At 42.1% G+C, this 13,280-nt stretch overlaps 1 protein-coding gene across 10 annotated transcripts in view; it reads right to left on the minus strand.

The window, feature by feature from the left end:
* The window catches only part of atp8b3 (ATPase phospholipid transporting 8B3), a 118,606-nt gene that overhangs the window by 89,091 nt on the left and 16,235 nt on the right, over positions 1–13,280 (minus strand). For 7 of the 10 annotated variants that reach the window (XM_043721169.1, XM_043721162.1, XM_043721164.1 and 4 more), the window contains 2 exons: positions 13,149–13,217; positions 1,315–1,406 (listed from right to left, as the gene is read on the minus strand). In XM_043721169.1, coding sequence (XP_043577104.1) covers positions 1,315–1,406; positions 13,149–13,206 — 150 coding nt within the window. In that variant the 5' untranslated portion in view covers positions 13,207–13,217. Of the gene's footprint in view, positions 1–1,314; positions 1,407–13,148; positions 13,239–13,280 lie in introns of all 10 variants that reach the window. The other 3 variants (XM_043721166.1, XM_043721168.1, XM_043721167.1) reach the window with 1 other exon arrangement.

Here is a 13,280-nt window from a genome sequence, read left to right on the forward strand (position 1 = left end):
ACAACCCACCCTCCCCTCCCGGCACCTTCCCCTGCCACTGCAGGAATTGCAAAACCTGTGCCCACACCTCCTCCCTCACCTCTGTCCAAGGCCCCAAAGGAGCCTTTCACATCCATCAGAGTTCCACCTGCACTTCCACAGATGTCATTCACTGTATCCATTGCTCCCAATACGGTCTCCTCTACATTGGGGAGACAGGACGCCTACTCGCAGAGCGCTTTAGGGTACATCTCCGGGACACCTGCACCAACAGCACCAACCAACCTCACCACTCTATGGCCGAATATTTCAACTCCCCCTCCTACTCTGCAGGTCCTGGGCCTCCTCCATCGCCACTCCCTTACCATCCAATGCCTGGAGGAAGAATGCTTCCTCTTCTGCCTTGGTACCCTCCAACCCCATGACATCAATGCAAATTTCACCAGTTTCCTCATTTCCCCACCTTATCCCAGTTCCAACTTTCCAGCTCAGCATGACCTGTCCCATCTGTCCATCTTCCTTCCCACCTAGCTGTTCCACCCACGTTTCTGACCTATCACCATTACCCCCACCTCCATCCACCTATTGCACTTTCAGTTACCTTCCCCCAGCTCCCACTCCCATTTACCTCTCCACCCCAAGGCTCCTAGCCTCATTCCTGATGAAGTGCTTTTACCCGAAACGTTGATTTTCCTGCTCCTCGGATGCTGCCTGACCTGCTGTGCTTTTCCAGCACCACACTCTCGACTCTAATCTCCAGCATCTGCATTCCTCATTTTTGCCAACATTATTCTAGTTCTGGAAGGGAAGGGAAGGGAAGGGAAGGGAAGGAGTGAGGGCAAAAGTGCAGGAAATGGGTTAGATAAGGCTGAAGACCCTGTCAACAATAATGGGTTAATTCTCAGTTCAGGAAAAAAGGAAAACATATCTGAGGCATCCCAATGGAAAGTGGTATCATTGGAACAGATACATTGGAGATGGAGAAACTGGAAGGATGGAATGCAGTCCTTACTGGAAACAAGGTGAAAGAAGGTTTGGTCAAGTCAATTAGGTCAATGCAGAAAAATAGGTCTAAAGTCGTTATGTCTGCATAAGTACAGTAATTTTCAATATAAAATATTCAGGAATATATTTTCTGAAAATATCAAGCAGGGATTTGCTTGAAGCTGCTCTTATTACATCTGTGAAAGCAAAACCCTAATGACACATTTAACCAGGGCCATTTCCAAGAAAGCTTCTAGATTGAAAATGCGTTTATGTTTTTGGCTCTGCAGGAAAGACTTGCTAACGTGAAATATCAGATTTGAGGTATTCAAAAAAGAGAAAGAAACTTACAGCATATTTCCTTGTCTTAAAGCAGAGGAAGAAAGGTTCCTTGACTTGGGTGTGATATCTCCTGTTGTTAGCTCTGACTTCCCAGGTTTGGTCTGCAAAGTAGAAATTCAACATCCATTGGGTTTATGGTTTATCTACTGACTTTCGCAGACTATCTGTCTCAATCCTTAGAACCTTTCCTCTTTATATCTGATTACGCATTTTCTGCCTTTTGGAGAGACAGTTTCCAGTATATGGCAATGCTTAATACGAATTTACTCTGCTCATTACAACATCTCACTGCTCTCTCCTCTGCCACTCCTGACCCCACTGCTGTCTCCTGCTCTATTCTGACTGACACTGTTCCCATCAAAGTTACTCTCTCCCTATTAATATCACTAAGATAGAGAACAAGCTGGCTGAAGGTAAGTAACAAGATACACAGAGAAAAAAAGCAAAATACTATGAATGCTAGAACTCTGAAATAAACAAATACAAAGAATGCTGTAAAAACTCAGTTAGTCTGACAGCATCTGTGGAGAGAAATAGAGTTAACATTTTCAGTCCAATATGACTCTTCTTGGTGGGTGGTGTCCCCACATGTAAATGTGGTATCCGTGTCAGGGTGTTGACATGGATACCACCATGACACGTGGGGACAGCACCCGTCATGTACATGGCAGGTGCTCATGTGACTCGGCCAATGTTGTCTATCTCATAAGCTGCAAGCAAGGGTGCCCTGAGGTATGGTACATTGGTGAGACTGAGCAGAGGCTGCAGCAACGAATGAATGCACACCGCACAACCATCACCAGTCAGTAGTGTTCCCTCCCAGTCGGAGAACGCTTCAGCTGTCCGGGACGTTCGGCCCCAGACCTTTGGGTGACCATCCTCCAAGGTGGACTTCGGGACAGGCAACAACGCAAAGTGGCCGAGGAGAGGTTGATAGCCAAGTGCGGTACCCTTTGGGTGACCATCCTCCAAGGTGGACGTCGGGACAGGCAGCAACGCAATGTGGCCGAGGAGCGGCTGATAGCCAGGTGTGGTACCTATGGGGTTGGCTGCAACCGGGACGTCGGGCGCAACACACACACGCACACACGCGCACACACACACATGCGCACACACGCACACACACACACGCACACACACACACGCACACAGTCACCCCTGCATGTACATAAATATAAGTTTGTGGGGTGAATTTGTATTTGCAGAATTATATTTCATTTTGCTCAAAAACTGCATAAATTCATGTAAGATTCTGTAAATTCCACTTTAGAAATAGAATCAGTCTGACCTAACACTGGGACACAGACAGACTTTAACCTCACACCTTCAATGCATTATCTGAACTGAGATGGCAGCTATTGTTAAAGTTATCTTGAAAGTGTATCTTTAAGAAACTTCTGGGGATTACATATGAAGGAACCAAACTATCATGATCATTCTAAAAGATGAAAGACTTAAGCTAAATTTGTTTAATATTACCTTCTATGACACTACATGGCGGCACGGTGGCACAGTGGTTAGCACTGCTGCCTCACAGCACCAGAGACCTGGGTTCAATTCCTGCCTCAGACGATTCTCTGTATGGAGTTTGCACATTCTCCCCGTGTTTGCGTGGGTTTCCTCCGGATGCTCTGGTTTCCTCCCACAATCCAAAAATGTGCAGGATAGGTGAATTGGCCAGGCTAAATTACCCGTAGTGTTAGGTGTAGGGGAATGGGTCTGGGTGGGTTACGTTTTGGCGGGTTGGTGTGGACTTGTTGGGCTGAAGGGCCTGTTTCCACACTGTTAGTAATCTACAATCCTGTTGCTATAAATTCTGTGTTGTGTGATCTGGCTCCACAACCACCTGATGAAGAAGTAGCACTCTGAAAGCTAGTACCTCCAAATAAACCTGTTGGACTATAACCTGGTGTTGTGTGATTTTTAACTTTGCTCATCCCAGTCCAACACCGGCACCTCCACATCTTGTCAAAGCTTTCCATCTTACACTCATTAGGACAATTTCAAAGAAAACTAATTCAAGTGCAAAACTAACATTTATGTGACATGACAGGAGATTGTTTGACAAGTGGACTATGACAGCAGCATAGGTTTTCCCTTGAATTGATATTTTGGAAATTGACCTGATGAGTGCAAGATAAAAAGCTTTGACAAGTTGTGCCTTTTATCACCAACACTCAAGTTCTGTACTACCAAACAATTAATCTTGCTGGGAACAGTACTATGAGAGACCAATGGGTGCCAACAGTGAAAAGTGAATCCACACTGTAGGGTCTGCAAATGCCACAGTCACATCATCATTGAAAACATTGCCCAAGGAGCTTGCAATATGTGGAATACAATATTAAGCAGACCATTTCAAGGCTAATGTAAATAGTTTAAAAATATGATATAGTCAGGACATTATCTATAAAATGGACAGCAACCCCCTGTTGCTCTCTGAGGATACATTTTGAAATTAACAGGCTGAGTATAATTTTCTCCTTTGTTACAAAATGATTGCTGATGTGCCTTAACACTCAGCAAGCAACAGAACATCAGACTAAAATCACTGCCAAATCCTAGCAAGTCATTGCCAAAGGAGGGCTCAGTCTGCTTTATTCAAAATTAATACTTTAGTGTTAGTAAAGACCCAGCTTACCCACTCATTTGTGTTTTCCTCAATTTGTTTGAGCAATGCAGAGCTTACAGTATAACTCTGCACTGCTTGAATCTGGCAATACTCTAAATCTGACACTATACCTTCCGTATTAAATCGCAACGCTTCACAATGAAATTCAAAGTATTAGATGGCAGGAGGTTTGTGTGCTTTCTGTACTACTATGAATGCTCTAATGAAGCACATTAGATTAAATGTCCATAACATTAGTGTAATACCATGCCAGCTGCAGAATTTGATATCAGCTTTGGCTATATGCTGAGCATTAAAACCAAGCATCGAAAATAAGAGTCTTATGCTAGAATGCTGCTGTAATTCACACCATTTTCCGATAAATGCAATAAATGCAGAAGATGAAAGGTCTGAACCTATATCTACACAATAATCCCTCTCTATGTACGTAAAGTGAAAAGAACCAGAAGGTCAGCTCAGAACTGTTCAAGGGATAGCAGTGCACTAGCCATAGTTCAAACCAAGGGACTAATCCTGAACAAACAAAAAAGAAAGAACTGTGAATGCTGGAAATCAAAAACAAATGCAGAAATTGCTGGAAAAACTCAGCAGGTCTGGCAGCACGCGTGGAGAGAAATCACAGTTAATGTTTCGGCTCCAGTGACACTTCTTCAAAACTCATTTCAAAACAAGGGATTCATCCACTGAACTTATATTTCTTGAAACAATACACAAAACATAACTTATACCTTGCAGATGACTTCCTAACCTTATTATGTCCTGTTATAATTATTAACACTTTCAAAAGTGTTACTGTTCACATTTGGAAACAAATGTTGCATTAAATCTGAAAGCAAAGTAAGCGATGCCTCTACGATGCAACTAACTTTTATACTCTTCGAAACAATTTTCTTCCTGCATTTTTCTCACATTCTATAAGCTGCTTTAAGCCTTGGTCAGAGACTAACTGCGGGAAGGGATGCTCCTGCATCCACAGAGACTGGCAGTCTTCTTTCTTCGAGGAGGACTAGTCATCCCCAGGTTGGCCTACAATCAGGAATTTGCTACGGGTGTGAAATACTAACATGCAATCTGCACTGCACTACTCTTCAGTCCAGCCCTTTACATGATCACTTTCCCAAGGGGTGGGGGGGGGGGGGTCTGTTAGCATCCCAAACTTCAGATTCTTCAGTGCCACAAAGCTTGCAGAACAAATAAAATTTAGGAAGACTAGAGGAGGTGTCAGCCATTCAGCCGATCAAGTCTGCTCCATAATTCAATTAATCATTTACCTCAACGCCACTTTACTGTGATCAGTCAATGATCTCTAGGAAAAAAATACTTTCTGTCTTAATCATGCATAATGATTCAGCTTCCACAGAATTCAGGGTTAAGGAGTTCCAAAGATGCATTATTCTCTAAGTGAAAACATCAAATTTCATCCCAGTTTGGAACGGCCTACCCATTACTCTGCGATTATATCTCTATTTCTAAAGTCACCAATCAGAAGATATATCCTATTTACTTCCATCCTGTCAAATTTTGTAAGAATTCTATAATTTCAATGGGATCACCTCTCATTCTCTGAAACTCAAGACAATACAAGCCCAGTTTTCTCAATCACTTCTCATAAGAAAATTCTACCGTCTGAGGAATTAGGCTAGTGGTCCTTGGTTGCACACTGTCTATGGCAAGTACTCTCTTCCTGAGATAAGGAGGTCAAAACAGTACATAATATGCCAGGTATAGAACATTATAGAACATATAACAGAACAATACAGCGCAGAACACGGCCTTCGGCCCTTGATGTTGTGCTGACCTGTGAACTAACCTAAGCCCAACCCCCTCATCATCCATGTGTTTATCCAAGGACTGTTTAAATGTCGCTAATATGGCTGAGTTAACTACATTGGCAGGCAGGGCATTCCACGCCCTTACCACTCTGAGTAAAGAACCTGCCTCTGACATCTGTCTTAAATCTATCACCCCTCAATTTGCAGCTATGCCCCCTTGTACAAGCTGACATCATCATCCTAGGAAAAAGACTTTCACTGTCTACCCTATCTAATCCTCTGATCATTTTGTATATCTCTATCAAATCCCCTCTTAGCCTTCTTCTTTCCTACGAGAATAGATCCAAGTTTCTCAGCCTTTCCTCATACGAACTTCCCTCCAGACCATGCAACATCCTGGTAAATCTCCTCTGCACCTTTTCCAATGCTTCCACATCCTTCCAGTAATGGGGCGACCAGAACTGGATTCAATATTCCAAGTGCAGCCGCACTAGAGTTTTATATATTTGCAGCATGACATTATGGCTCTGGAACTCAATCCCTCTACCAATAAAACCTAACACACCATATGCCTTCATAACAGCACTATCAACCTGGGTGGCAACTTTCATGGATCTATGTACATGGACTCCAAGATCCCTCTGCACATTCACTACCAAGAATCTTTCCATTAACCCAGTATTCTGCCTTCCTGTTATTCTTCCCAAAGTGAATCACCTCACATTGAACTCTGTTTGCCATCTCTCAGCCCAATTCTGCAGTTTATCCAAGTCCCCTTGCAACCTGCAACATTCTTCCACACTGTCCACTACTCCACTGACTTTAGTATAATCTGCAAACCTACTAACTCATCTACCTATGCCTGTGTCTAAGTCATTTCTAAAAATGACAAACAGCAGTGGTCCCAAAACAGATCGTTGTGGTACACCACTAGTAACTGGGCTTCAGGCTGAATATTTTCCAGTTTTGAATCCAAACTGCTAAATCACCCTCAATCCCATGCCTCTGCATTTTCTTCAACAGCCTACCATGTGGAACCTTATGAAAGGCTTTACTGAAGTCCATGACAGCAGATAAACTGCCCTACCCTCATCTACATGCGTGGTCACCTTCTCAAAAAACTCAATGTGGTTTGTGGGACATGACCTGCCCTTGACGAAACCATGTTGACTATCTGCAATCAAATCGTTGCCTGCTAGATGATTATAAATCCTATCTCTTATAATCCTTTCCAAAACGTTTCCAACAACAGACGTAAGGCTCACTGGTCTATAATTACCTGGGTCATCTCTACTGCCCTTCTTAAACAAGGGCACAACATTTGCAATCCTCCAGTTCTCTGATACAAAACCTGTAGACAATGACAACTCAAAGATCAAGGCCGAAGGCTCCAACATCTCCTCCCTAGCTTCCCAGAGAATCCTTAGATAAATCTTATCCAGCCCAGGGTACTTGTCTATTTTTACTCCTTTTAGAATTTATAACACCTTTTCCTTACTAACCTCGATTCTTTCTAGTCTAATATCCCATAACCCAATTCTTCTCCTCTACAATATTCTCCTTTCCTGAATGAAAAGGGATGAGAAATATTTGTTTAGCACCTCTCCGATCTCGAAAGTATCCACACACAACTTCCCATTTCTGTCTTTGACTGGTCCTATTCCTACCCTAGTCATCCATTTATTCCTCACATACCTATAGAAGGCTTTAGGGTTCTCCTTTATTCTACCTGTTAAAAACTGTTCATGTCCCTTCCTTGTTCTTCTTAACTCTCACTTTAAATCCTTCCTCGCTAATCTGTAACTCTCCATCGCCTCATCTGAACCATCTCATCTCAACATCATATACAATCTCAGTTATCTGTAAGAATAATAGGGTGGTTATGATAGGGGATATTAACTTTCCAAACATAGACTGGGACTGCCATAGTGTTAAAGGTTTTCATGGAGAGGAATTTGTTAAATGCACACAAGACAATTTTCTGATTCAGTGTGTGGAGGTGCAAAACTTGACCTACTCTTGGGAAATAAGTTCTAAATTGGAGAAAGGCCAATTTTGACGGTACTAGACAAGAACTATCGAAAGCTGTTTAGGGGCAGATGTTCGCAGGTAAAGGGACGGCTGGAAAATGGGAAGCCTTCAGAAAGGAGATAACGAGAATCCAGAGAAAGTATATTCCTGTCAGGGTGAAAGGAAAGGCTGGTAGGTATAGGGAATGCTGGATGACTAAATAAATTGAGAGTTTGGTTAAGAAAAGGAAGGAAGCATATGTCAGGTATAGACAGGATAGATCGAGTGAATCCTTAGAAGAGTATAAAAGAAGTAGGAGTATACTCAAGAGGGAAATCAGGAGGGTAAAAAGGGGACATGAGATAGCTTTGGCAAATAGAATTAAGGAGAATCCAAAGGGTTTTTACAAATACATTAAGGTTATTTTGCATCAGTATTTACTGTGGAAAAGGATATGGAAGATATAGACTGTAGGGAAATAGATGGTGACATCTTACAAAATGTCCATATTACAGAGGAGGAAGTGCTGGATGTCTTTTAAACAGTGGCACCACGTTAGCCAACCTCCAGTCTTCCGGCACCCCACCTGTGACTATCGATGATATAAATATCTCAGCAAGAGGCCCAGCAATCACTTCTCTAGCTTCCCACAGAGTTCTTGGATACACCTGATCAGGTACTGGGGATTTATCCACTTTTATGCATTTCAAGACATCCAGCATAAAAGTGGATAAATCCCCAGGACCTGATCAGGTGTATCCAAGAACTCTGTGGGAAGCTAGAGAAGTAATTGCTGGGCCTCTTGCTGAGATATTTGTATCATCGATAGTCACAGGTGGGGTGCTGGAAGACTGGAGGTTGGCTAACGTGGTGCCACTGTTTAAGAAGGGTGGTAAGGACAAGCCAGGGAACTATAGACTGGTGAGCTTGACATCGGTGGCGGGCAAGTTGTTGGAGGGAATTCTGAGGGACAGGATATAAATGTATCTGGAAAGGCAAGGACTGATTCGAGATAGTCAACATGGCTTTGTGCGTGGGAAATCATATCTCCAAAACTTGATTGAATTTTTTGAAGAAGTAACAAAGAGGATTGATGAGGGAAGAGCAGTAGATGTGATCTATATGGACTTCAGTAAGGTGTTCAACAAGGTTCCCCATGGGAGACTGATTAGCAAGGTTAGAACTCATAGAATACAGGGAGAACTAGCCATTTGGATACAGAACTGGCTCAAAGGTAAAAGTCAGAGGGTGGTGGTGGAGGGTTGTTTTTCAGACTGGAGGCCTGTGACCAGTGGAGTACCACAAGGATCAGTGCTGGGCCCTCTACTTTTTGTCATTTACATAAATGATTTGGATGCGAGCACAAGAGGTACAGTTAGTAAGTTTGCAGATGACAACAAAATCGGACGTGTAGTGGACAGCGAAGAGGGTTACCTCAGATTACAACAGGATCTGGACCAGATGGGACAATGGGCTGGGAAGTGGAAGATGGACTTTAATTCAGATAAATGCGAGGTGTTGCATTTTGGGAAAGCAAATCTTAGCAGGACTTATACACTTAATGGTAAGGTCCTAGGGAGTGTTGCTGAACAAAGAGACCTTGGAGTGCAGGTTCATAGCCCCTTGAAAGTAATGACACAGGTAGATAGGATAGTGAAGGTGGTGTTTGGTATGCTTTTGTTTATTGGTCAGAGTATTGAGTACAGGAGTTGGGAGGTCATGTTGTGGCTGTATAGGACATTGGTAAGGCCACTGTTGGAATATTGCATGCAATTCTGATCTCCTTCCTATCGGAAAGATGTTGTAAAACTTGAAAGGGTTCAGAAAAAATTTATAAAGATGTTGCCAGGGTTGGAGGATTTGAGGTACAGGGAGAGGCTGAACAGGCTGGGGCTGTTTTCCCTGAAGCATTAGAGGCTGAGGGGTGACCTTATAGAGGTTTACAAAATTATGAGGGTCAGGGAGTCCAGAACTAGAGGCCATGGGTTTAGAGTGAGAGGGGAAAGATATAAAAGAGACCTAAGGGGCAACTTTTTCACACAGAGGGTGGTACGGGTATGGAATGAGCTGCCAGAGGAAGTGGTGGAGGCTGGTACAATTGCAACAATTGCAATTCCATGCTGTACATCTCTATGACTCTAAAAGCCTTCTTATAATACAAATACACCTCATTCACTGGTTCTCCTGCATCTATGCTACATATAACATCTCAAAAAAGCCCCAAACAGTATTCTCTTACAGCTGCTCAATTTTAAACAGTAGAATGGGCCAATCCAGCAAGATACCAAGAGCATCTTGAAGCCTTATAACATACGACATTTCTAGCACCTTTGCCACAGACTAATTGAGTATTTCCCTTTTTGAAGTGTCATCACTGTTATAATATAGCAATGGTGTAGTGAATTTGCACACAGCAAGGTCCCCCAAACACCAAAGTAATAACAATCTGATGATCTGTTTTGCGATGCTAATGAGAAATACACTTTGCTCAGGCACTGAAGAAAGCTCTCCTGATCTCAAAATGTTGTCGTAGAGAAATTGGTGGGCGGCACGGTGGCACAGTGGTTAGCACTGCTGCCTCACAGCGCCAGAGACCCGGGTTCAATTCCCGCCTCAGGCGACTGACTGTGTGGAGTTTGCACGTTCTCCCCGTGTCTGCGTGGGTTTCCTCCGGGTGCTCCGGTTTCCTCCCACAGTCCAAAGATGTGCAGGGTCAGGTGAATTGGCCATACTAAATTGCCCATAGTGTTAGGTAAGGGGTAAATGTAGGGGTATGGGTGGGTTTCGCTTCGGCGGGTCGGTGTGGACTTGTTGGGCCGAAGGGCCTGTTTCCACACTGTAATCTAATCTAATCTAATCTAATCTAATCTAAAAAAAAAAAATTAATGTCCACTTAGTGGTGGCTCCTAGGCTCTCGGTTTAATGTCTAATCTGAAACACAGCTCTGCACTGTATTGGAATGTCAGCTGAGATATTGTGCTGAACACTCTTGCATCCACAGCTTTCTTACTCAGAAGCAAGGGTGATTTCACTGAGCTATAATTACAGCCCTAAATGGAAGAGCTGGGTGAAGTAATTCCATATTTATTGATATTCGTAAGACCATAAGTACCTTCTTTTCCTGGTGTCTTCAGGTCATTGGGTAAAAGCTGGGTTAGAGTTAAAATTTGAAGGGGCCTTTGAAATATAGTGTAGTTACAGCACTCTAGGAGACTATTCAACCCATCATGTTTGTGCGGCCAGGAACAAGTCATCTGGTGCCATTCCTCTTCCGTTCCCCTATAGTCCTGTAATTATTTATCCTTTTCAGGTAATGATCCAGCTCCTTTCTGAAATATTCAACTGGCCCTACCTCCACTCCTCTCAAACACTGCAGTTCAGGTCATACCCACTCACTGTGTGAAGCATGGTTTTCTCATGTTATCATCATTTATTTCACCAGTTACCTGAGATCTATTCCCTCTGGCTCTTGTTCTTTCCAATGAGAATAGTTTTTCCAAGCCGAGACCCCTCATGATTTTGGATGCTTCTACCAAATCTCACCTCAACGTTATCTGCAGCAAGGGAAATAGTCCCAATCCTCCAATCCTTTCACACAACCAGAGCTCCTCGTGTTTAGAACTACTTCTGAAATCATTCTGCATCCTTGTTAAAGCCATCACATCGTTCCTACAAATTGCTGTCCAAAACCTAATGCTCCAATTGAGGACGGAGCAGTGTTTTATATAGTTTAAATAACTTCCTTGTTTATGCATGCTATGCTCCATTAGTTAAAAGCCAAAATGTTACATGGTTTAGTAACTACACTCTTAACTCATCCTTCCACCATCATTGACTTGAGCATCTATACACCCAGGTCTCTTGGCTCCTGCACGCCCTTTAGAGTTGTAAACTTTCTTTTCCGTCATCTTTCCACATTTGTCCAACCAAAATGAGAAACTGAACAGGTTCCCTGCATTACATTTCATCTGCCACTTCTCCACCAAACTGTCTCGGTCCTTTTAAAATTCTACGACATCCTCATCATGTTTCACATTACTTCCATGTTTTGTATAACTACAAAGTTTGGTTAAGGTCATTACTAAACATCAGGCTGGAGGAGGGGTCAGTTTAGCTCAGTTGGCTGGACAGCTGGTTTGCAATGTAGAGTGATGCAAGCAATGTGGGTTCAATTTTCACACTGGCTGAGGTTAACTGGAAAGATTTTCCGTCTCAACCTCTCCACTCACCTGAGGACTGGTGATCCTTTGCTTAAACCACCACCAGTTCTCTCTCATTCATAACTTAGCAGTTCTACAGTGGGTTAACTCTTACAGCAATGTTAACTTTACCATGTACATCAAGGAAAACAGGGGAATTCCATGATAAACAATACTTTAGTCTATAAAAAACTATTCACTGATACTCTTTCTTTCCTGTCACATAGCCAATATCAGATCCATGTTGCTTCTGTCTCTATTATTCCACAAGCTATAACTTTGCTCTCAGCTTTCTGATGTAACAGAGTATCAAGTTTCTTATGGATATTCATGTATACCACAAATAGCACTACCATTCTGCGACTAAATAAAAAAAATCAAGCAAGGTAGTTAAACAGGACGTACCCTTAACAAATCTTTAATAAATTAACCACATTTTCGTAAATGACTATTAAGTTATTCTGAATTCTTATTTCTAAAAACTTCCCTATCATCAAGGTTGAACTAACTGGCCTGTAGTTTAGCTTTACAAATGTTTTTAAACAACATATTACATTTTCAATTCTCTTGGTCCCTTATTGTTTTTAAGTACAGACAGTCTATCCGATTGGTCCTTCCTGTCAATGTTAAACTTTCAAGTGTCTCAATTGCCTTCTCTTTCGCCAAGAGCATTTTCTTCCTTGGTAAAAACAGATTCAAAGTGTTCTTTCATTGCTTCAATCACACCTAGCCTCAAAGCCCTTTTTTTGGTCCATTTCCTCCTTTTACTACTCTTTTACAATATGTACACTTCAAAAAGAATTTTGTATTCGATTTTATGCTAGATGCTCTCTCACCCCGTACTCTCTTTGCTTTTCATATTTGTTTTCTCAGATCCATTCTAAACTTTTCATATTCATTTTGACTTTAAATTGTATTATCTTTCTTAATTTCTATCCCTGTCATCATCTGGGGAACGCTAAACCTTTGTTCTGAGTGCAGGCAGTACCAACTTCTCTCAGATATCTGCTGATTCCACTCCAGCCAACCACACACTTTTACTCTTTCACATTTCTCAGTGTATTGAGCTGTTGACTTAAGTCACCTTAAAATAACTGAGATTAAAGTGCAAAAAGTTTCAGTGTTTGTAAATCCACATTCAAATACTCCACACCCCAGTACTAGGCACCAGTATACAATTCTAACAGATAATAGTGCTGAGCATATAACATCAATGTACAAATACATTACCTTTCCTTAGTTGAAATGTCTCAAAATTATTTGAATTTGAACATTCAAAAGTGGTCATTATGGAAATTCCTGTCAAAAAAATAAAAATAGCTACTTAATAGAATATATAATATACCAAAAGCTATAAGTACA

The sequence above is a fragment of the Chiloscyllium plagiosum genome, chromosome 31 (assembly GCF_004010195.1).
Source record: "Chiloscyllium plagiosum isolate BGI_BamShark_2017 chromosome 31, ASM401019v2, whole genome shotgun sequence".
NCBI lineage: Eukaryota > Metazoa > Chordata > Chondrichthyes > Orectolobiformes > Hemiscylliidae > Chiloscyllium > Chiloscyllium plagiosum.